At 42.4% G+C, this 25149-nt stretch overlaps 1 protein-coding gene across 4 annotated transcripts in view; it reads left to right on the forward strand.

Moving 5' to 3' along the window:
- nlgn2a (neuroligin 2a) overlaps positions 1-25149 on the forward strand; it is a 179357-nt gene that overhangs the window by 94662 nt on the left and 59546 nt on the right. For 3 of the 4 annotated variants that reach the window (XM_056747239.1, XM_056747222.1, XM_056747231.1), the window contains exon 3: positions 23867-23920. The exons of the other annotated variant lie outside the window; for it this stretch is intronic. In XM_056747239.1, coding sequence (XP_056603217.1) covers positions 23867-23920 — 54 coding nt within the window. The remainder of the gene's footprint in view (positions 1-23866; positions 23921-25149) is intronic. 4 annotated transcript variants of the gene reach the window in all.

The raw sequence follows: 25149 nt of genomic DNA on the forward strand, positions 1-25149 counted from the left end.
TCGGCTGAGCAGCATTCTCTGCCGGTGGGGATAATCCCTGAACTTCGGCGCCAGCGATTTCTCTCTCGTCCTCGACTTACTTCCTCGTGGACCGTGGAGTGAGAGAGCGTGTCCGTCCTTCCTCCGATGCAGGAAACACGAAAATTAGGGGAAACCAGATAGCCGAGACGGTCTCTTAACTCCATGCCCGCATTCTCCACCAGTTGTGACGGGGTAAGAGAATACGACAGACAAAACTGATAAGGCATAGCAACCCCGGTGGGGAATTTATTATAAAACATAAAATAATGTCCCCACCGGGGTTGCTATGCCTTATCAGTTTTGTCTGTCGTATTCTCTTACCCCGTCACAACTGGTGGAGAATGCGGGCATGGAGTTAAGAGACCGTCTCGGCTATCTGGTTTCCCCTAATTTTCCACCAGTTGTGACGGGGTAAGAGAATACGACAGACAAAACTGATAAGGCATAGCAACCCCGGTGGGGAATTTATTATAAAACATAAAATAATGTCCAAAACTGTGATGTCCGGGGTGCTCGTTGTGTGCTGTCGTCCGATCCGTGCTCGTGCAGTCTGGTGTCCTGTGTTTCCCTCGCTGGCCTCTCGCACACTCTCTCGTGGGGGATTTAGAAAGGACCCAGCGTTAGGCGTCTTATGAATCGGGACCCAGAGTGCTGGGAGCACGCTGCTTTTATGCCCGGCAGCTAATCGTCATCAGGTGATCTCAATCAGCACTAGCTGCCGGGCCGTTTCCCAGGTGACGCTGATCCCAGAACGGCACCTCGTCACAGAACCAAAAAAAAGAAGCGGGGCGATCAGAATCGTCCATGAAGAGAGGGTCAGATGGAGATGTAACCTGTGACGTCCTGAAGGGGATGTATGCTGCCAGGGTTTGGAACGGCTGGATAGGTGAGCAGATGACCTCGTCTGGCCTGGTCTGTCTCGCTTGCTTGCTATTCTTGATCAAGAAAGAGATTGTGTCAGAATGGAGTATGGACAATTCAGAAATGGTAAAATGAACTGAAGGGTCGAAGTGAGATGTTGTAGTGAATTCCAACCTTGCGAAGATTAGAGATTAATTTGGTTAGGATCTCTAAGGTGATGGGTTGTCTGGCATCTCGGGGAGTGGGTTGGGTTCTCTGGATGGCCTTGAGGAACATGGATATCTGAGAACTTCCTATATCTGTGGAAGGTGTGTTGAACATTAATTGTGAAAAATTGGATCTCACTTAAGTAACCTTTGATGGAGCTGGCTTGGAGATGCTTCGTGTTATTGAGGAAGGATATGAATGACGTGATGGAGAGGAGAGAAGAATCTGGGAAGGGGAAGTTGTACGAGAGGTGAAACGTTTTGAAGTTCTTCCAAGCCGTGAGGTATGTCCGTTGGGTCCTGTGAGAAACGGCATGGATGATTGAGTTTCTGGAGGCTGTTAGCAAGGTATTTAGAGGATGATTTAATTGAATATTAAGGGCCGAATGGGGAGGGACCGGCGTTGGTGATTGGTCTGCCTTTGGTATGAGCCTCTCAAAGAATGCTTCTAGTTACCGATCCCACTGGAAGAATACGTCTCGCGGTAGTGCTCACTTGTGACTCGCTAGTCCAGTCAGTGTCGGTCCACTTGAGGTCATGATACGGTTCAGCACCGTGGCGTGTTGTATAGGACCCCAGTCTGTCTCTCAACACAACGTCGAGAGCCAAAGGGAACATCTCGGTTACAATTGTTACTTTTTTCCCTAACGGAGGGAGTGAGACGTTGTGTCTTCAGGTCACAGCGCTTCGCCGACCCATTGCAGTGACTGCAATGGTTCCTCAGGTTCTCAGGTTCCTCAGCCCAAACTAGAGGAATGAATGGGCACAGCAGTCTATGTTGTAAAACTCAGGACAACTCTTCTTGTATGAGTCTGTTTCAAGAAGTCTTCATTGTACATTATGACAACTAAGATTCAACAGTGATGTAACTTTTACCTGGGATCATGTGCGTACAGTGTGACAGCCATCAACATTTGTGAAGGACTTTTAAAAAATGCATAATGTGCAGCAGCGTGTTAAACTCTATGGTTTGATTGACGGACAAAATGACAAATAGCAGGAAGGGTCGCATAATATCGGCGTTATGATGTGCTGGGTGGGTATAAAAACAAAATGGCTAATTAAAACAGATTGGCAATACATACTGCAGTAAGAACATAAAACTACTCTCTCCTTAAAAAAGCAACAATAACATTATATAGTGAAGTATCCCAAAGGCCACAGAGGAAGAAATGAAAACCAAAGAATGAAATGAGAAACACTTCAACAAACTGAAATAAAGACAAAATTTGATGGCACTCTGTTTTCTATGCAAGTGATTTTGAGTGTTGGTGTGAAGGGTGATTTTAATTAGCTTGAGGGAGCTCGAAGGTGTTCTGAATATAGACGGACCTTTCTGCTCCTCTTTGAAGTTTTCGAAATGTGAGATAACACTGCAACACCTGACAAAAACAAATAATGCAAACACACGTTTCTGGGCTACAGGCAAAAGCTGGGGAATTTGAAATGTTACTGCTTGGTTTTCCTGTAACAGCATCAGTAGAGTTTATTTTTTTACCAAATAAGTGTTTGGAGGGAAAGCAGCTACTTATTTAGTTTTCCCATAAAGTATGTTTTTTTTCTACAGTATGTCCCTGTAGTTCTGTAAATGAAAGCCAAAGGGAGACTTAAAATTTGGCAGCAGTTTTTAACTACAGGAATCTGTTAAGGTCAATTTTACAGCAAAGAGATTTTGTGCAAAGTAATGAGAACTTTCCAGCAAAGTGTGTAATGTGTGCAGGCTTACGATATTTGCAGTTTTGTGTGAGTGTGTGTGCAGTGTGTATTTCATGAGGATTTTAGCTGTAAATATAGTGCTGTGCTAGAGTAAATGGAGACCTGAAGTCGTCCATCGTAAATCTGGGGATTTCTTTTTGATTTTAAAAGTTGAAGACTTTTTCCACGGGAACAAGAACTTTTCCAGCACACTCAGGAAGCCAGTGCAAGTATCTCAACTATATTCTAAATAGCTGCGTTTAAGCTATAACCCCTAAAACTAAGGAGACTGTTATTCATGTTTCATGCAGATGTAAATAGCTGTTTGTAATACTGCCACTCTTTGCTTTGTCTATTTCTTGCATTTCTGTACTGCTTTTGCGTTTCATGTGTTGTTTGTTTAGTGTTTGGTATTTGTTAGTTAGTTGATATGTTTTCCCTTTAGTGTGGTTGTAATAAGGTTCAATAAAAGGAAGGAAGGAAGGAAGGAGACGGGAACCTGCAAACATTTTATCAAAATAATAACAAAGTAAAAAGACAGCCGGCAACCCCTCATGGATGACTGCTGGCGAATAAAACAAACCACAACAAAAATCCAGGCCTGGTCCTCTCTCGTCAGCAGTCCCATCGCTCGTCCTCTTATGCTCGCTATCTCCTCCGTGCCATATGCAGGACTGGTTTGCGCACAGCTGATTCCAACTATCTATCACGCCACTGGCCCCGCCTCACGGCTCCCGTCACGTCTTCCTGACCACATACCCCCATCGCCCCTTACAGGCCGGGGGGTACCACCCTGTATGCCCCTGGAGGTATGTACAGACGAGACGAGAGAACGGAGATGGGAGCACCAGGAGCGACAGTGATGAGAGAGGGGAGAGAAAAAAATTTGGTCCGATTCCCCGACATGCTGCTGCTCGTTCTCAACCCAGCAGTGAGGGTCTTCCTCGCGGTGCTATGCAGTGGTGCTGGACCTTCGGTGGACGGCCTGATCCGTCTCCTGGCGGTTGGCAATGGCTTTCTTGCTGAGGGTAGCCGGCAGGAGTATCCTGTTTCCTGCTCCTCCCCTTTATATGGCGGACGGCAGCAGGCTCCGGCAGACGGAAAACAGAGACAATTCCTCCACTCCCTCACCTTAAACTGCAGCCATCCCACCTCGGCCCCAGAACGTGGCAGCAAGCTCTCCATTCCAATCGAATCTTCACTCCAGAACCACCACCTCGGGCAGCCGCTGGCGGACATCCCACTGCCCGAACTCCTCAGCACCGCGAGGCCCCTCCACAGCGGGGAACTCAGACAGCATGTCTCTCATTCCTCCCAGGTTTCGGCACCAATGTAATAAGGTTCAAAAAGGAAGGGAAGGAAGGAGGCGGGAACCGGCAAACATTTAAACATTAAATCAAATAATAACACAGAACATGCACACAGCTGATTCCAACTATCAATCACGCCACCGGCCCCGCCTCACGGCTCCCGTCACTTCTTCCTGACCACAGTGGTCAATAAACCTGCATTTGTCTCCACGCTCTAATTGTCTTTGTGTTTACTTATCACATATTAACGTCACTTAAACTGCTTGATTTCGTTATAATTTTTGAGCAGTACTGCACAAAAGTAAGAGTGTTATGTTTCCAAGGCCAGGAAAGTAGTATTTCTTAGAGTTGATATACGATCTGCTGATCACTCGCTGGACGAGGGCATTTAGGTGTTATTAGGTCTACTGAATCAGGTAAAGTGTGTAAAAATAGTTATGGTTAATCACCATTAATTCTACGTATTTTACTGTGGTTAAACCCATAGTTTTCCCCGAAATGCAATACATAAATTGGTGGAGAATGCAGGCTTAATTTTAAACGCTGTTGGTGAGCAAAGCCCAGTATCAGTTCATTTGTGTTGGCATTTGTGTGTAACGGTGATGGCGCTGAGCGAAACTCAAAACTCGCTCTTTTTATGAATGAATGGTGAAGTTAATGCGCCGAAAAAGACTTTGAGTTCCTATCCAGGAAGCCCCAGTTACTGTTATTGATGTTCAAGCTAACTGCTATTTTAAATGTCCCCATATAAAACGAAGAAATCTTTAATAGTGATTCACGAAATTGTTGATCGCCCTAATCTGAGCGAAGAAATCCTCTGTTAGAGCGAAGTAAATAGAGGAGCGGATTTCCTCCCTGTTTCATGTACACGATTCCGATAGCCTAGCTAGCTAATGCGTGCTTTTTGTTTCCTCGTAGACAAGGCGGAAGGATATTGTGTTCACTGTACTTCAATGTATATTGTATAGTTGTGTACAGTAGATGACTACCATTAAAAGGGAAGTGTTTTTAAAAATCTTGATCAAGTTAATTGTACGACGGCGAAGAAATCCCGTCGTGTTTGTCTTGTGTGTTATTGTGTGTTTTGAACTCAGTGTTTGGGCAGCGAAGAGATCCTGCCGCACGCGTGCAGGTAGTGAACTGACGTGTAGCTCAGATCTGCCAAGATCGAACGTCACCATCTGTGACGCCACCAAGCTGCCGATTTGATTTGAAGTTATATCAATCTGACATCAAATGCTGTAACATAATTGTCTTGTAGACCCAGTTCGGAAAGTAATTGGTTGCATTGTGTTTTGACGTTTATTTTTGATGTAAATTCTTTTCTACAAAAATTGCCGCTGGAATATTCAAATTTAAGTGATTGTTAAAGTCTTTGTGTAAACGAGAGACGTTTATCACATTGAAGTCGAGGATATGGTGTTATAACTCACTAACACCAGAGGGCAGTGTAGTAAGTGATTTGTTGATTTGTGATTTGTTGTTTGATGATTTGATTTGAAGAGTTATTCTCCCCTTTACCGTTTTGGTTTGCTCTATATGTGAGTTTCCAGCTGTGCCATTAATCCTACCCCTGTTCAGCCTTCGTGTTCCCTTATAGGGAGCACTTCCTGTAGGGCACCTGGGTAGCGAAGTGATGGCTCTCTCCTCAGTGGCACCTGGTGAGTGGATCCGGCTGTCTTGGGGTGCCTGGCTTTGGCGGTGGATTGCCTGGATACCTCTGTCCCCGACTCTAGGTGACGGCACGCAGGGAGACTTCAGCCACTGGCACTCCAATGTTAGTGGGGACCAATAGCATTGGCTAGTGCACTTCAGCAATTTTGGGCTATATAACGCCGGGAAGTCTGTTATGAGTGGCACCTACGGGTAAAACCCCAATTTTCTCTGTGCACACCAGTCGGTCACCCACTTGGTATGGCCAGGTTGGGCTGAGAGTTGCAATTGTTTGAGTGGTCACATCTGAGTGGAGTGTAGGGCAAGGGATCGGAGGTGTCCACCGCTGTGTGTCCAGAAAGGCCAGAGAGTAGCACCTGCCTAACTGGGACCCACCTGGAAGCCCTCACTTCATGCCCAGGTCTATTCAAATAAGGAACAGCCCCTACTGAGTTGCTATAGGCAGAAAGAGAAGCAGGAACGCTCCCTTCTCCCGCTTTTAAACTGTTTTGTTTGTGCCTGTTGTTTTGACTCTATCCGCCTCCCTAGGCTATATGACACAATAGCGCCCCCTACCTGCAGGCCCCGTCATAACCCTAGTGTTGCCAACCAGCGGGGCCAAGTTAAGCAACCCTCTCTTTCCCCTTTTCTATCTCTTTTATTTTTTTATTTTTGTTTTGTTATTGATTTAATTCTGTTTTACTTTTTGTTTTCTGAAAGACTGAATCTGCATGAGCCAACAGGGAATTCTCAGTAATATGTTGATGAAGTAAACTCCCCGGTCATTAGAATGACACCCTAAGTTTAAACCCATTGACACATTTACTCAAACTCTTTCCCTGTGCCCACACACTCACTCACACACCTTCTATCCACCCTGCCAATTCACTGCTAGGATAAATAGGTGATTGAGTTATGCCACTGACTGTTCACCCCAGTTAGCTGCACAAAACATAGCATATAAGTGTTATAGAGCTATCTGAATTTGTAGGGACTTGCATTGGCCTTTTGTGCTCTTCTCTCTCGACCCAGTGTGCCAGCATGTCCAGATCATCCAGCCCTGCCACCCACTGGGGCCAGCTAGAGGTCTGGCTGACCGCAATGACGGAGGCCCTACTTCACGAGGTGACCAGGGAACTGCAGGACCTGAGCCGTGAGCAGCTGGATGACGACTTGAACCGGCTGATGGCCCCCGATCCAACACAGAGCTACAAACACAATTAGCTTGCCAGGATCATCGGTGCCCTCGCCCACAACCTTATCGTCCAGTTGAAGCTGAGCGACGGAAACGTCACACTCCTGGAGCAAAGACAGCAGCACTAAAGCTTCAGAACCGTCTAGATCAACTGACCCTGGAGGCCCAGGAGCTGGCAACGGATGAGCGAAACCCAGCGCAAAAGGAGGAGGTGCAAAGGCTACAGGATACAGTGACCGGCCTCCGTATAGATGCTGAGCACAGAGAACGGTTGGGAAAGCAGGCCTGCGAGGACCTGGAATGCAGGCTCCTACAAGCAGAGACTCTTTTAAAATGGGCTGAATCCGAATTGAAAGAGAGAGAGGCAAAAACCAAAGCCTCTGAAAAACACCTTCAACCAACCCGAACTGAAGCCCAAGCCTTGGCTCAGCAACAAGACCTATCAATTTCAAGCTGAACCAAGGGGGGGTGGAGGGCCACCACTGCACTTCCCCCGACAAGCAGGACCACACTTCCCAGCCAAGCATCATCCGGGAAAGTGGAAGCTGGTAAGCCACTGTTTAAAGCATCACCCACCAGCGTCCAAGAGCCCCTAAACGCCAATGAGGCATGGGAGTGTCTCCAGAGAACCCCTACAATGACCGACGGCATGGCTCCCAAGGACCTTGACAAACTGGTCAGAAACATCCCCACGTCTACCCCAAACCCTGCAGGAGGACACGACGTACACGCCTACCTGCAGGATATTGACTTTCATTTGCAAACCATGGAAAAATGTTTCCGCCAGAGATGCTCTGTACTTCCTCAGGATTACCTCCAGCCGCGAGGTGCGCAGCTTCCTGGAGCGGCAGTCAGACACTGTCAAAGGGGATTACAAGCAACTGCATCAGACTCTAATAAAGGAGTTTTCAGACCCAGAGTCTGAACAGGGACTGGTTGCTGCCATGGACCTTAAACAGGGCCGTCTCGAAACCCCACAGGCCTATTATAACAGACTGAGATGAACCTACTTTGGGACCAGAAATGGAGAAGGAATTTAACTTTAGAACTCTTTACCTGCGCAACCTGGATCCTATTGTGAGTCACCACTTAGGAGTTATGGCATGCCCCGCACCATAACCACTCAACAGCTGCGGGACCAAGCCCATAAGGCCTATGCTAAGCAAAAGACTGTTAAAAATCCTGTTATTATCCCTGTCTCTGGACACTACCCAGAGCTGACTCTAGAGGGCACCCAACCGCATCACAATGATAGGCCTGTCTACAGAGAGGCAAGGGACTTTACCCCCACTCGTGAACGGTATGACTACACTGGTGCTCGACCCACGCATCCGACTGGACCCCCCGAGAGACCCTGGAGCAGACCAGGCTGGTCGGACACCCCAGAGGGCAGCACTGCATGGGAAACTAACCTGATCGAGCTCGACCCACTGCCAGTGCACCACAGCACTGAGGACCAATAAGACCGACCTGTCACCTTGACTATTACGATCCAAACAACCATCGTCCACCTAAGCTTCTACGCAAACCCTGCCGTCTGAAGGGGGGAATATGTAGGATCTGGTCGGACCAAAGCTGACCATTTGGGCATCGTAAAACACCATGGGCTCTCAGCAGAAATCTATCCGGCGCCAGCAAGTCTGATCCAACTGCCCTCTCTTAAAGCATGCATCATTTGAGCAGGATAGATTCCAACACACTCTCCTGGACTACAAAGGAGTCCCAACGAAGAGGATGGAATGCTCCCCGACCAAGAAGACCATATAGCCCAAAAGGAATGTGGCAACTAGTTTCATTCCTCTTGAATTTGTCTTTCTTTCTCGTTAACCACAAAAAAATGGTCTAAAGGGGTATACACCTATATCTCCACATTGTATGCTTGTCCACATGTTATTCGGCCTCACCTATAACCTCAATGACATGTGTGCCTAGTTGTATTCTGTTTATATTTACATTCTTCAACAAACTATAGGTCAATGTACTTATAATCCTTGCATGTTTCATATCTAAATGTTTCCCTTTTCATTCCTTACATGATGGTGTATAGCACAGTAATGTATTTTATACCATACTCATCTTTTGCTTATTCTAAGGCTAATACAGCGCCAACAGAACAAACCATGCTCAAAATCATGTTCTCGCGCTCCTTCCCGGAACGTCATCAAGACCTGTCTCTCGCCTTGGAGACAGCTTCTTCCGACTGCGGCTCAGGTGCATGGTAAGCTTTTAACAGGTTAACGTGACAGAGCTGTGTGCGCTTCCTACGGTCAGGTGTCGCAATGATAAAATTTTACTCAGATACCCATTCCACGGTCATATAGGGACCTGCAAACTTGGCCTGAAAAGGAGAACTCACTATAGGGAACAAGGCCAATACCTTGTCACCAGGACTAAACATCCGGCGCTCCGCACTCCTGTCATACTATGATTTCATTTTCTCCTGCAACAACACCAACTTTTGTTTTGCCAGCTCGCCTGCGGCATAAAGGCAATGTCGAAAACTGTTAACACAATCTATCAGGTTTGTAGGAGGGTCAGTATCCTTCCAGCTATCTGCCAACGCTGCCAATGGTCCACGTACTTTAGTGCAAAGATGAGCTCATTTAGGCAAAATCCCAAACTCTCCTGTGTCACCTCTCTGGGCGCAAGCATCAACCACGGGAGACCTTTCTCCCAGTTCTTACCCAGCTCAGTGCAATAGGCTGGTAATAAGGATTGGTGGAAACGTTCCAATGTTCCTTGACTCTGAGGAGGATAAGCTGAAGCTGGACATGACATATGAGAAGAGAAATAACTCCCTCGGTCTGATTAGATGGTCTTTGGGATTCCAAAAATGGAAATAAACTGTGAAAGAGCACGAACTACAGCTCTAGTTGTTATCGTGCGCAATGGATAGACTGCTGGATAACGGGTGCTCTGACAAATCACGGTAAGCAAATAATTTGTACCAGACCTCGACCTAGGAAGGGGACCTACATAGTGAATGATAAGATGATCTAACGCCTGGATCACTGCTGGAATTGGAATTAACGGAGAAGGTTTTAACGTTTGATCCGTTTTTTCTGAAAGTTGACATGTATGACACTTTTTAATATAGGCAGACAGATCTTTTTTAACACAAGCGCAAAAGAAATGCCTCAATACCCTGTCATATGTTTTATTAAAACCAGAATGACCGGACTCATTATGGGCCACTTTCAAAACTACCTCACAAAATTTTAATGGCAACACCACGCGGATAATAGAATCGCCGAGAACATTAGCTTTCTGGTCCAGCCACTTTCTCACCAACAGTGAGTTCTGAAGAAAATATCCACTTGCGCTGTCCAGTATCTCAGAATCGGGCTTGACGTGTTGAAACAACTCGCTGAAAGATGAATCAGACAGCTGCTCCGAAACTAACTCGCTGTGGGACAGAGACAAGGGAAAATCAGACAAAGGCAACGGAAGTTTCCCTAAGAATTTACCCGAACTAGACTGCGAAACAGGATCAACATCGGTTTTACTGCGCAACATAGCGCGCATTACTGCACAGGCAGTAAACACTTCCGTCAAATCTTGATTACACTCATCCAATCCCTGATCAGACAAAGCCACTGGGTCCATCGCCACAGACGGATAAGCCTCTGACCACATCCCAGCACCGGCTAACTTGTTTCTGAGAATGATTGAAACTCCTTCAATGGGCAATGCCAGACGTACAGCTAGCACCGCTTCACCCTGAAATAATTTGCAGTCAAGCGCCATTCCTCGAACTGGTACTACACAACCCAACTCACACTTCTCTGAAAGGGGCAACACTTCAGCCAGAATGAAGGAATCAAATGATCCAGTGTCTATCAAAATTCTTACCGGCACTTTTGTATCACTGCCTACAAAAGACACGAATCCCCGCCTAACAAAAGACAGATAAGTGTCATGATTCCGCCATCATGTCTTGTTAATTCTTGGTCTTGCTGAGGAGTCATGGCATAGCCTTATGTTTTGTGTGGAGAGAGAAAGATAGTGAACCTATCGACTTTCCGTACGCTCTCTCCAGGTCTCGGCTGTGTTCCTGCCCTTTCATTGTTAAGCGTTTCATGACCCACACCTGTTCTTGTTAATTATCTTGTGTTAGTAACCCTTTAAATAGTCATCATGTTTCATTGTCCTGTGTTGAGTCATTGTGTGTGTTTGGATACCTCTGTGCATGTTTCTCTGTGGATGATATTTCCCATGTCAAAGTTAGTCTAGTTTAGTCTTAATTTATAAGTGTTGTATTTAGTCTTTGTTAGTTTAGTGCAATCAGTCTATGTTCCTGTGTTTCCCGTTTATCGTGTCTTGTTTTCCCCATTGTGGGTTTTAGTTTTCTTCGTTGTTTGCTATATTAAAGTCTTGTTAACCCCTTAATCCCTCATAATCAAGACATAATCTTGCCTGTCCTCCGTAGTTGGTGATGAATACGCTTCCTGGGTTTTACCCCTTAATACTGTCTGAAGCATTAATGCATGGACTGTGTCCGGCCAGTTACGTGCATCGGTAATCCGTTCAGATAATACAAAGAATGAATCTGGATACTTTTCGCAAAATTTAGGCACCAATCTCAGATATCCTACCACATCAAAACCAAGATTAGACCCTTTTAAAGAAGTTGCCTGTGAACCTGTCGACTCGACAGGTTCCTTGATTGATTCAAGTTCACGTTCATATTCCATCCTGGCATGCGCAGTTTCCTGATGCATTCTCTCCACCACCAAATCCCGATCTATTTCTACCTTCATTTTAAACTTTTCATGCTCAATTTGTATCATAAGCAACTCCTTTAGCTGTTCAAATGTTAAACCGGAAGTTGACAAAGAGATTAGAGCTAATGAAAGTGACGGCTTTTCTACTAACACTTCTTTTTCAATTAGATTGCTTCTCAAGATAGCCTTAAAGCGTTCCTTGAGCCTATCAGGCAAGCACCCATTTGATCAAGAATTGTTTAGATATTTACTTACCCGGACTTTCACGCAGCTCGGTCATACAATAACGTCCCCAAAACAAACACCTTGCAAACTTTTCTACTGACCTGCTTCTGCACTAAACAGCGTGACAGCCAATCAGCCAGTAAACCGGCGAACGAGCCCCCATACGAGCCCCCATTTGTCACGGCCTGGATCAGGGTTGCGACAAAATAAAAGAAAGAATGCTGAAATCTAACCAGAAATATAATACATTTATTTAATAGACAATGAATCATCCAACAAAAACTGTCAAAGCAAGAACATAACAAAATATAGCGCAGAAGGTGGGAGCCCGGCAGGTGTAAGCTCAGCAAGTGAGAGCTCAGCAAGTGAGATCTCAGCAAGTGAGATCTCCTGATGAAGAGGACGACGTTCCTTTTATGAGGAGAGTTGCCGCCAGGGCCCAGGTGTCCTCAATCTCCATTACGGACTGCACCCATGCCCCCTGAAACACACAGACAAACCAGCACCGAGAGCACATAGGCAGCCCTTCACACATAAAACAAAACCCATGAGGGGGTAAAGGAATAATCACAGGCAAACAGAAGCGAAGACTAACTAAACACTAGACATGACTAAACTCAACACAAACTAAACTCAACACTTACTGAGACAAGACAGAATAATCCTACAACAGGAACACGAGCAAGAGGAACAGGAAAGCACATTGGTAAACAGGTAAGCGTAACGAATACAATGAAGCAAATAAGTTAAGTGAACTTAAAGGGGAGCAAATCAAGAGGGGACAGGTGCTGGGCAGGAACAAAGATGAGGCCGGACTAACATGCCTCTCTCCACATAAAACAGGACGCCCTGCCATTGTTCTGCCACAAGACCAAGAAAGACATGACATGATGAGGGAGAATCATGACAGAAGGTGATCCTGCCAAATTTGAGTCAACCGGTCATTAGGTCAAAAGGTTGACAAACAATTCCATTCAGCGCTGTGAATGTTTTCAAAAGAAAAAATAATTTGATGCAAAAAGAATGAGGAATGAGAATGTCAAATAAATAAAACACAAAAAAGCAAAATACAGAGAAATAGGCAGAAAGTGAGAGGGATAGAGACGAGAGCAGATATCTATGGATAGATAACGCTGACACAGAATGAGGGTTTGGAAGGGAAAGGGGTCGCCTTGGCAACTCTGCAGCTCTCTCTGCGTGTTGCTGTCAGGCAGCACGTCAGAGCCGTGTAAGCGCGTGTGTGCGTTCTTGCGCGTTACCCCTAGACTTTCAATGAAGGAATTAGCAAGAGCTTTGCCACACAATCTATTTATAGCCACAGAAGAGAGCACCACTTCAGAGAAAGTTATTAGGTGTGTGTGTGAGAGTAAAGTCTTTGACGTATGGTGTCTTTGCACAGATGGTGCATTGTGCTCGGTCGTGGTTCTTTCTTCCCCCGTCTCTCTCCCTTTCCCCCTCCCTCTCCTCTTAGTTCCACACAGAAACTCCTCACTTCTGCTAACAAGCTAATTGATTTGACATCAGTTGTCGTCGGATGTGTTTGTACAGTTGCATCAATCGACAGAATGTGCCCACAGCTCGCTAAAGTTCCTGCTTACTTCTGAGACTGCTAAAGGAAGTAGCGGTAGGAAATAAATGGACCCCATAAATAAACGTGTAGATTAGGTATCTAAAGATGCTGTTTTTTTTAGGACAGTGTAATGGCTTATGATCTAAAATCTTGGATGCTGCCTGGGCTAAAGGCTAAGGGGTGAAATCGCTAACAATCCCTTTTGTGAGCCAGGTTTGTCTACCAATCCAGCAATACTAACAATATAGTTTAGCTAGCTATTTAATTCATTGAGCAGTGTTTAAATTAATATTTTTTTTCATACAAAGTCTCCTCTTTATGTAAATTGGGCTTGTCAAAGACTCTCCCTTATCTGTAAAACTCATCACTGTTTGCTTCTATCATAGTAGAGTTTACAACCGTTAACATAAAATCGAATGCAAGAAGAGAATTGAGATGTGCAGACTGTGCTGAGCACATATTTTGTTTGGTGCATATGTGCCAATTACATTATTTTGTGTATCTTCACTTAAGGTTTCACTAAGGACAAAGAAAGAGCATTGGAAAAATGCTTTCCTGTGTATTTCCACTAACTCACAGAACCACAAGGAAACATGAACACTCACACGCAGAGCCATTGCCCTCTCATTCCACCCTAGATTTCACTTCAGCCCCTCTCTCTCTATCTTTCTCTCTCTGTCCTGCTGATGCTTTCTTTTCCACTTGTTTCTTCTTTCGCTCTCTCTCTCTCTCTCTCTCTCTCTCTCCGTGTTGCTCAAAGGGTCTTCTCTCCAGTGCCTGCTGCAGCTTAGGTGGCAAGTGGCTCTGAATGCAAATTAGATTCAAAAACAGACATACACGCTGGGCTTGTACCTCTTCTGGTCCTTTGAAAATGGATGAATGTGAAAGTAGGAACCGTGAGAGGCAATAAAAGAGAAGAAAATGGTGAGAAAGATGGAATAAAATAGGATATGATGTTTTAGAGTGCATGAACAGTGAACTGTCCTGATAGCTTTTTTACACTGTACAGCACAAAAATGACTCATGTTGGTGTACCTTGTAGTCAGGATGATTCAACCAATAATATTTTGGATTTTGTTCAATCTAGTTAGGTCCAACGCTACTACATGAAGTACATGTTTAGGTTAGCTGATAAAAATGAATGAAGCATCTATATCACAAAACCAAGACCATATACTGACAGTAAAGTGACCTTATACCTTTCAAATGTTGTCTTGTTTGTAAATCCTGTTAATATTTTTTGACAGTAATCTATATAGTCATTGTTAACGACGTCACTGATCCTGACGAAATACCGCACACAAACTAGTGTGTCTCAAGAGGTTAAGGTACATTTTAGATGCATGCTAAACTAGGTGAAAATGGAAATATGTCTGGCTGATAATTAAACCAGCAAGGATCTGAATACTATTTAAACAGACAGATCGAGAGACCATAAGACAATGCTTGAATGGTAGAACACGTGTCAGTGACATGTTTTAATTCGATCCAGTTGATTAGTCACTGTGTTTTGTATGTTTTAACAGGATTATGTCAATGTCAGTGTGAAAATGATGGAAACAATTGTCCCTTAAATTGAGCTAGATTACACTAAACCAGCAAGATTAGCCTGCATCTGTCATATGTGCCTCACAAACCAAATCTCTTTTATTTACAAACAGCCACACACATAGAAATTCAGCGAAAGAGAAGAGAAGTTATTAATAGGCTTCATAATCAGGTTGAATCCTAGCTGTCTTGAAGCAATATGATCATGACTGACTTATATATCACATCATATTTGTTTATTTTTTCTTCAAACAGGCTCTAGAATGGACATGAAAATCATACATGTGGGTAAATTGGCTAAATGGAGTATCCTTAAATATTATTCTGGTCAAGTCCTTTTCATTTTTTGGATTGAAAAGCATATTTTTATTCCTTTGAAAATAGGTATATTTAGTTGTTATCCTCTGCATAGGACGTAAATTCCACAGACACAAAACCAAGAAAAGACATTTCTCAAAATATTTCCACAAAAATGTTATTGTCATTTAAATAATGACAGAATTTTTATTTTTGTATAAACATTTAGTTTCATTTGATGATTCACATTTACTGTCAACATATGTTGGCATATTGAGTTGTATAGAACTGAGTTACTCTTCATTGAGTTTTAAGGCATTATGTTAGAATGAATTTTACATTTACATTTAGTCATTTGGCAGAAAATTGTATCCGAAGCGACTTACAAGTTTGATACACAATGGAAGCAATTGGGTCAACATTAGGACAACAAAAAGCATAAGTGCAATAAAAACATGTCTCACAAAACCTACAACATTGTACAGAGCTAAGTTTAGTTTATCTAAGTTTAAGTAAACATGCATTTTTTTGATAGTGTAGAAAAGATATAGAAATCAGAAATGATCGGTCAGGTGCTGATGGAAGAGATGTGTTTTCAGGCGATTCTTAAAGATGGCCACAGAATTTGCTGATCTTGTAGCAGCAGGCAGATCATTCCACAAATGTAGAACCGATCCGGAGAAGGTTTGTGAAAGCGATTTTTTACCTTTTTGGGATGGCACCACAAGACATTGTTCGTTTGCAGAGAATAAGGATCTGGCGGGTACATAAGTCTGCATAAGTGAATGAAGATAATTTGGTGCTAAACCAGTGGTGGTCTTGGTAGTCCAGGAGCAGAGTCTTGAATTTGATGCGAGTGACTATAGGGAGCCAATGTAACTTAATGAAGAGAGGAGTGACCACTCTTGCCTCTGCATTCTGGATCATCTGTAGAGGTTTGGTAGTGCAAGCAGGAAGTCTAGCTAGTAGCTGGAATAATGTAGCGCATTACAATTGTCCAGTCTGGACAGATCAAGAGCCTGGACTAGGACCTTCTTAGCATGCTCGGATATGAAAGGTCTAATTTTCCTGATATTGCAGAGGATGAATCTACAGGACCGAGTGGTGCTGGCAACCTGATCTGTGAAGTTTAGCTGATTATCGATCACCACTCTCAGGTTTCTGGCTGTTCTGGAAGATGTGATGGTTGATGAGCCCAGTTGAATGGAGAATTTGTGCTGGAGTTTAGGGTTGGATGGGATTACAAGCAGGTCAGTTTTTTCAAGGTTCATCTGCAGGTGATGGTCCTTCATCCGGAGTGAAATGTCCCGATGGCATACTGGAATGCGTGCAGAAATAGTCCTGACGTCAGGCTGAAATGACAGGTGGAGTTGTGTATCATCCGCTTAGCAGTGATAGGAACAGCCATGTTTCCGAATGACAGAGCCAAGGGATGTCATGTATACAGAAAAGAGCAACGGCCCAAGCACTGAGCCCTGAGGCAACCCTGTATCAAGATGTTGGGAGTCACCTCTCCAGGATACTCTAAATTACCGACCTGAAAGGTAAGACCTGAACCATTGTAGCACCATTCCGGAGACACCAATAGCCTTGAGGGTCGACAGGATGATGTGATGGTTAACAGTGTCAAAGGCAGCAAATAGATCCAATAGGATGAGTACAGAGGAGTTCAAGGCAGTTCATGCCAGTCTCAGGGCTTCAATAACAGAGAGCAGCGCAGTCGCAGTGGAATGACTGCTCTTGAAACCTGACTGGTTGCTGTCCAGCAAGTTGTTCTTCATGAGAAAGGAGGAGAGCTGGCAACATACAACATCCTCAAGAGTTTTAGCAATGAAGGGGAGGAGCGATACCGGTCTGTAGTTATCTAATAGTGCAGGATTAAGAGTGGTTTTCTTCAGTAGTGGGGTAATATGGGTGAAGTGGAGTAGGCGGGGCGTGACCGTGGTTCGAGACCGGTGAGTAATTGTTAATGAGCGCCAGCTGTGCGCGCACCAGTCTCGAATCACGGTCACGCCCCGCCTACTCCACTACAGCGGGCTTCTGTGAAGACTGCGGGAAATGTACCAATGGTGAGAGACGAGTTGATAATATGGGTCAGAGGGGGAACAACCAATGGAGAGATGGCCTGAAGGAGATGCGTGGGGATTGGATCTAGCGGGCAGGTCGTTGGGTGGTTCGAAGATAAGACCTTGGAAACATCACCTTCAGGAGGGAACACCGGGGATACATAAGCATTACAAGCAGTAAGCTCTACACAGGCATGAAAACGCCTAATGTCAAGCTTAGGACACCTCTCTATACCCTTTATGACTGAACAGGAAGGTAGATGTCTGGGCATCATGTTCACTAGAGACTCAGCTTTAATACTGAGCGCGGGGGTTACCAGGAAAACAGCTTTTACCTTCATGCTGTCTGTTTCTCCACCACCCCTAAATGTCATCCATCCGGCTTTGCACTGTTCAAACACTTCTGTTTCACACATTCACTCATCATCAGATACTTTTTCCTTTGTTTGTCCCATCATATCTTCCTTTTTACACCAAACACTTCACTTCCATTCACTCTCTTTTTTCTCTTTTTCTTCTGCGTTCTTTTCCATTATGGTCTAACAAAAAGATGTATTGGATATAAAATGGTGCCATAGTAATACTAGATTTCTGGGAATACCACATAAATAATACTTTTACATTGTAGCCTAAATATCCAATGACGTACGAATAGAGTAGGAGTGCTTTACTACTGTCAATCATAAAATGAGGCTGTATTAAAAGTTGCTTATCTCACTAGTGCGTCCTTCATCAAACCCCCACCCCAACTTTTTTAATTCATTTATTACTAACTTAAGCATTAAGTACAATTTAGCCCCAAGAATAAGCCCTTTATCTTTAGCAAGACAAATCTGTTTACACTCAATATACTCAAGAATTATCACAGATCTGTTTATATTATGGCTCAGTGTAAAGTATTTCGGCTTTGATTGGTAAGCATTTTTGCATGCTCCTGTTGGGGGGCATCAATAAGAATCTTTAATATTTTAATATGGTTGAACAATATTATATCACTGAAATTAGACAATATTTTGATCTTCAAAATCAAAGTCAAACCTTTCTTTCAACACTTTACATGCATAAGTCGTGCTGTACAATAGACAAATTATTGGCAAGCCCCCTTCTAATAAACATCTCTTACAGTAATTCCAATCAGAACAAATAAGAGTGCTATATCATACAATACTATATAAGATCATTTTGTTTCCATCTTTGTTGCAACACTCTGGAAGGGCCCTTTCTGTTCCCAAATGACTGTACCATTCAGCCATTGATGGGTTTGGGTGATGAATGTTTGGCTAAAAGCCTTTGAGTCAAACTAAAGGAATTCATGGAGAGCAGTCAAGTTCTTCCATCTAAGACTGATCAATCATCTCTTATTTAACCTCATTCTTTGGGCACTTGGACAATGGGTCTCATTTATGGAACAAGCGTACGACCGAAAACTGGGCGCGCGGTCATTTTCACGCAAAACTTGGAATTTAACAATATGGAAGTGAGCGGTTGCAACGATCAGATCTCACAACAGGTCTCAGTTGTGTACGCAAGTTTTGAGATAGGTTGAAGGTCTTTTTGTACCCTTTACCCTTTTGATTACCCACCCGAAAAGGAATAATGACATATAGAAAGATTCCGATGCAATTTCTTATTTTCATCACATTGATAAAGTGTTTTCCTTTCTAGCCTTATTACATGATAATTTTATTGTTTGAAATTACAAGGTTTATAGGTGCTTTGGTGTAAAACAACTGGATCATAGCTCAAGATTGCTTGGCTTTGTGTGGCAGGTTCCAGGTAGGTTAGTGGGGGCTGGAGACCACTGGTCCTTCCATTGACAGATCTGAAATAGAAAAAATGTATGAAGCAAACATAAAACTCTGTGTGCTTGATGCAAGATTAGCAGTATAAGTTTTTAAACCTTTATCCTGCTGAAAAACATACATCTGTCTCTTCCGCCAAAGACGGAATTTATATAAGCGTTATTATATAATTATGCCGCAAAAATGATCAGTTATTTACATCTACATTTGTTTTTACATTAACACATTATTGTAACTCAAACACAGTTCTTTAAGACTGAAGTCAGAATCATTTTGTCTAAATTTAAAATGCATTATACAACCAAAGTAGCCTAATTTTATGCAACAACGATACATTCAATGTAAAACTAATAGTGAAACAGTAATAATGAAATAAAATATATGGGCTCATATTCACAAAACATAAATGTCCAATAAATATCTAATAAAAAATACAAACCTCAGCTGGAGTTCGGTTGACTACAACTAAGCGGTTGACCGCAGCAGTGATCACTTTCCAAACTGTTTTTTTACTCCCTTTGATTCCGATTTTCATGGTTTAACTTTCATTCATTTTTAAATAAAAAGAGTTCCTCTTTTTGATCGGATTACATTTCTCCATGTCGCAAAATCTTAGAACAACATGGATTTATAGGGGTGTGATATGTTAATTACGATTGATTTCAGCCGCTGCATTTATAAAGGTATGATCATTCGTACAATGATATTGCCGGCATACGAATGTTTGAAGAATCACACGTAAACCCAGTTGTCATATGCAACGTTGGGGGCGTACATCCCGACTGTTACTGTCGATGTTATGTTGGGATGGGCCTCTTTTTCAGTAGTCTTTTGCTTGCACAAGATTTACATAAGAAGGAGGAAGCAATAGTGTTTGAGGCTAATATGTAATTTCCATTTACAGAGGTCTGATTATTTATGTATGCCTGGATATATACAGTTTTCCATTCTATGGCACCTTTAATGTTCAGCAATTAGTTTTAGGAAATTATTGGGACACACTGGCAAGAACAACATGAACGTTTAGCATTCAGCCATGTATGTAGTGTTCCTGTAACTCACCTGATGTCATAAAGTCATAAATTCCATCTCTTTTTTTCATTTTTATGTTAACTGTTTACCCTTAAAAGCACTGTGTTATAACCTTCTGATACATTAATGCACCGCAGTTCTCTCACGGTGCAAGAAATCAATCTCAGAATGCATTAAAGATCCATGCTGGATTGTGGCATTACTCTGAATAATTCTGCTTAAGAGAAATCCCTCTAATTCTAATTTGCATCTCCCCATGTTGTATAATATAAACTCACTTCACACCAGGTTGGGCAGGCATCTTTAATGCTCTTAAAAAGAGCTCATTTATATCCAGTCTATCAAAGTCACTTGGGTGTTCTCTTTCAATCTCTGCTCTAATTTCTACCCACTTCCACTCAGAAGAAGCTGAAAGGCATGAAAACATCAGGTGGAAGCCATCTGGCTATCTCGCTCCTCTTTCAAGCTGATTTTCGGAATAATATTTCTGTGAAGAGGGTGAGCCACAGGTAGCAAATTGGACTCATATCCCCCGTTTGGATTCAGAGGAGAGGGGATTCCTGCTAGAATGTTCCGGTGTGCAGACACCTGTGGTGGGCCTGATTACGAGCCCTGACATCTAACAATGAGGGAGTGTGTAATTCGATGGGCATCTGCTGATGAGGCCCGCATGTGTTTGTGTGTGCGCGTGTGTATAAAGAGATCAGCCACGTAAAACTGCGACCTTGTATAGCTCCCATCTACATCCGCCACGCGTTCGCACATTTCACGCGTACATGCATTCGCACATATGTGTGCGAAAGCTATTGCAAACATGTTAAAAGCCCACTTAACGCCATGATTTGTACGCATCCACATCTAAAATTATCTTCTAAGGCCCCCCTTGGCAGGGATGCCCTAGCACATCGAGGATGCCATCACTACGGTGCACGTGCTCACTCGCAGTGCCATAGGGGGGTTCCGTCTGATGTATCATCATGATATGGCTGCCATGCTGGTGGCCCATGACCTCTCCTAGGTGGACCTTCATCTCTTGTGGCACTCCCTAACAGTCCGCACATTCTGCAATGAGTTCTCCTCTGAGAACATCTGGGTGTCTCCACTAAAACTCTTCCCTGTGGTAGGAAGTGGCCCCCGTAGCACGATTTCTCAGTGAGAAAATTGCGCTTCCCAGTGACCCTTATGGTTCGGGTGACAGGGGCTTCCCACCTTTTCAAAGCTCTGGGACCCCCTACCTGTTCACTTGATGGTTACAATTTCACACTAGCGCTCACGTCTGACACGTCCAGGCCAGTTAGCATCACTTCACTATAGATTGTGATGCAGCACACTGCCGTGGCATTTTCCACAGGAACCCCATCTGTCGTTTCGACACAATGTCGAGAGACCGACATAAAGGATACGTCTCGGTTATGTATATAACCTCTGGAGGGAGAGAGAGGTTGTGTCTTTAAAGTACCATTTCTTTCTTTTTTATAATCTGAAGAAACCTTTTTTTCGCTACAAAGAACAGTTTGTGAAACAGAAAGGTTGTTCAGATTTTAAAGGTTCTTTATAGGACCAAAATATTCTTCTATGGCATGGGGGCACCATAAAGAACCTTTAACATTTTAAGAACCTTTCTATTTCACAACAGAAAAAGGTAGGCAAGAGAGGGTTCTTTAAAGAACGTTTGACTGAATGGTTGTGGTACCAAAAAATGGTCTTCTATGGTATCGCTGTGAAGAACTTTTATATTTAAGAGTGTTCTGTATGGCAAGTGTCAACTAATTTGCAATATACTTTAATATAAACATTGTATAAGTCAATATATTTTCAAATACATATGAAATGATTTAATGTTTTGAATGCTTATATTTAGGAAAATATATTATTTTTGTCTGAAAGCTATGCATATTTTCAGAAATAAAGTGAACTCTTTACCTTTTGTATCCCATGATAGTAATTTAGACAGGCCTTTACTGAATTCAATTACATCTTGTCATCAGTTAACCTTCTGTCCCCTGGTGCCAAGGGGCACTTACCGGTCATAGCAGGAATTGAGATTAAGTAGTGGGCTCAAGAATATGTTTTCAAACACAGTGGCAGATGGCACTTCCTGTCTCACATGTTATTGAATGAAATGATATTTTTCACAATCACAAAATCTAAAAACTGTCCCATGATTTCCACACCTGGATTTGGGGATCCTCTGCCATTCCTCCTTGCAGATCCTCTCCAGTTCTGTCAGGTTGGATGGTAAACATTGGTGGACAGCCGTTTTTAGGTCTCTCCAGAGATGCTCAATTGGGTTTAAGCCAGGGCTCTGCCTAGGCCATTCAAGAACAGTCACTGAGTTGTTGTGAAGCCCTCTTCGTTATTTCAGTTTGGCCGAACTTCCAGCTCTAGGAAGGGTTCTGGTCATACTAGACATCTTCCATTTAAGGATTATGGAGGCCATTATGCTCTTAGGAACCTTAAGTCTCTGAGCTCTTCAGGCAGTTCCTTTGACCTGATGATTCTCATTTGCTCTGACATGCTCTGTGAGCTGTAAGGTCTTATATAGACAGGTGTGTGGCTTTCCTAATCAAGTCCAATCAGTAAAATCAAACACAGCTGGACTCAAATGAAGGTGTAGAACCATCTCAAGGATGATCAGAAGAAATGGACAGCACCTGAGTTAAATATATGAGTGTCACAGCAAAGGGTCTGAATACACAGGACCATGTGATATTTCAGTTTTTCTTTTTTAATAAATCTGCAAAAATGTCAACAATTCTGTGTTTTTCTGTCAATATGGGGTGCTGTGTGTACATTAATTAGATAAAAAATTAACTTAAATGATTTTAGCAAATGGCTGCAATATAACAAAGAGTGAAAAATTTAAGGGGGGTCTGAATACTTTCCGTACCCACAGTATTTGATCAATTCTGAAAAAAAGGTTAAAAAAATATCTTCATGCTGTTACATTCAATGACACGCTCCCATTCTATTTCTTTCTTAAACTCTTTTTTTTAAGTTTCAAGAAACTTCAAAGTTTAAAATGTGTATATATATATATATATATATTAATAAACTCACAGATTTAAGTATTAACTTTGTGTGTGAGCAAAACACTCTCTGTTCATGTTTTTCTAGAGAGTGTTTGGTGTGTGTGTGAGAGAGAGAATAGTCTTTCCTTCTTCCCTCAGGTCCTCTCTTTCTGCCTCACATTTTCAAAGTGAGGGGTATGATATCTTGACCAAAACACCAGGCAGAGCACTGGAGAAAATGGTTCGGGAATTCTTGTTTTTCATAACACAGAGGTTAATTTTTCCTCTATCCCCATATGCCAAACAAACAATGCATCGGTAAAGTATAAAGCTCCAGTTAAAAACAGGGCTATGAGCAGATCAGAACAATGAAGAACGAGAATACAGTATTCACAGATCTAACAGTAAACCTCTGTGATCTTTTAGACAATCTATGTCTTTCTTTTGATTCTGTGTTTATGATGCTTTTTTGTTGTTTGCCTTTTCTTTCTTTTTTTGTCACCTTTTGAAAGAAATGAAAACAGTAACCTCTTGCTGATTTCTTGTTTTTTGCTCTTTCTTGTTTTCCTTTTTGATTTTTCTCTTACCACAGTAATCTTTTTTTGAATTTTCTCTTTTCTCTTTTTCCCTCCTTTTTGTCTGAACCCTAGGTCCACTCACAAAAAAACATGATGAATCAACACTGAACCGGCCACGAGATGAAGGTATTTTTGTTGCATGTTTTTCCTTTTTTCTTTTCTTTTTTTAAACAAAGAATTTTTTGGGAAATAGTAAAACATTCTTTCATTGGTAGATGAAGAGTATATGAGCCACAAGTCTATATATATATATATATGTGTGTATGTTTGTGTGGAATGAGGTTAAAAAACGTTCTTGTTTAACCCGGAAGATCTAAGAGTCTCATAAGTGCTAAATGTTTGTGATCACAGTAGCAAGCTGTAAGAAAATAAAACCCCTGTATCTTGATTAACTGAGTGAAGAACAGTGGTTTTGAAATGTAATACCAACCATGTGCTTTCTGAAGAACAATTTTATAACTTCTCGAATAGCTTTTATGATGTTTTTCAAGACTTAATGCGTATCTATGTATGTCTCAGAAAGACAACGAGGTGTTTCCACTATGTCTTGTCAGTGTAAAAAGTTCTCTAGATAAGCCGATAAATCTTCAGAATAAAAATTACATTGGGCACAGATAAATGGCAGTAAAACGCAGAGACGCACATGGATTACACACATGTTGCGATCATCTATCTTGAATTTGGTTATTTATACTCATCTTATTGGACGTTCTTGATCCTTTGAGATGTTTAGCAGCGATATTCTTTCTTATGTGTAACTTTTTCTTCTTCCCTATCAGTTTTGCTGTTTTTCTTTGTTTTTTGTGAATTGGACCATGATGTGCTTCAGAAAGCTCTTCAAATACATGCCCATAGGCCAATTTATACAATACCTATAAAGTTGGGCTTTTATGGCATTGATAATTTGCTGGTGGGATCATCTCTAGGTAATTGACTTTGTGGTATATCATTATTTTACACGGGGAATGTTATTAAATAATATTAGAATATCTGGAATAGATGTCAGAAAATTGGGTTTATGTATATGTTAAATATTTGTTGTGAAGCCACACACACCCACACACACATTGGTACACCTGTGTTTAGTTTTAACTAATTTCACACTACCGGTCAAAGGTTTTTTGACACATACTCGCTGACTTAGAGAACTATGAGGATTATGTTGTCATTAAAACAAAACAAAAAAATCAATAAGACTTGTCATAATGTAGTAACATTTTGCCTAAAATTTGCAGAAATGTTCTTTTGCCATTTTCTCAAGCAGCTTCTTTGGGTTTCTCCCCAAATTGTCTTTTAAACAATATCAATGGAGTTTCCATCTATTCTGTGCTTTTACTGACTGCTCTTTTTCATTA

Source organism: Triplophysa dalaica, chromosome 1 (genome assembly GCF_015846415.1).
Source record: "Triplophysa dalaica isolate WHDGS20190420 chromosome 1, ASM1584641v1, whole genome shotgun sequence".
Classification (NCBI taxonomy): domain Eukaryota; kingdom Metazoa; phylum Chordata; class Actinopteri; order Cypriniformes; family Nemacheilidae; genus Triplophysa; species Triplophysa dalaica.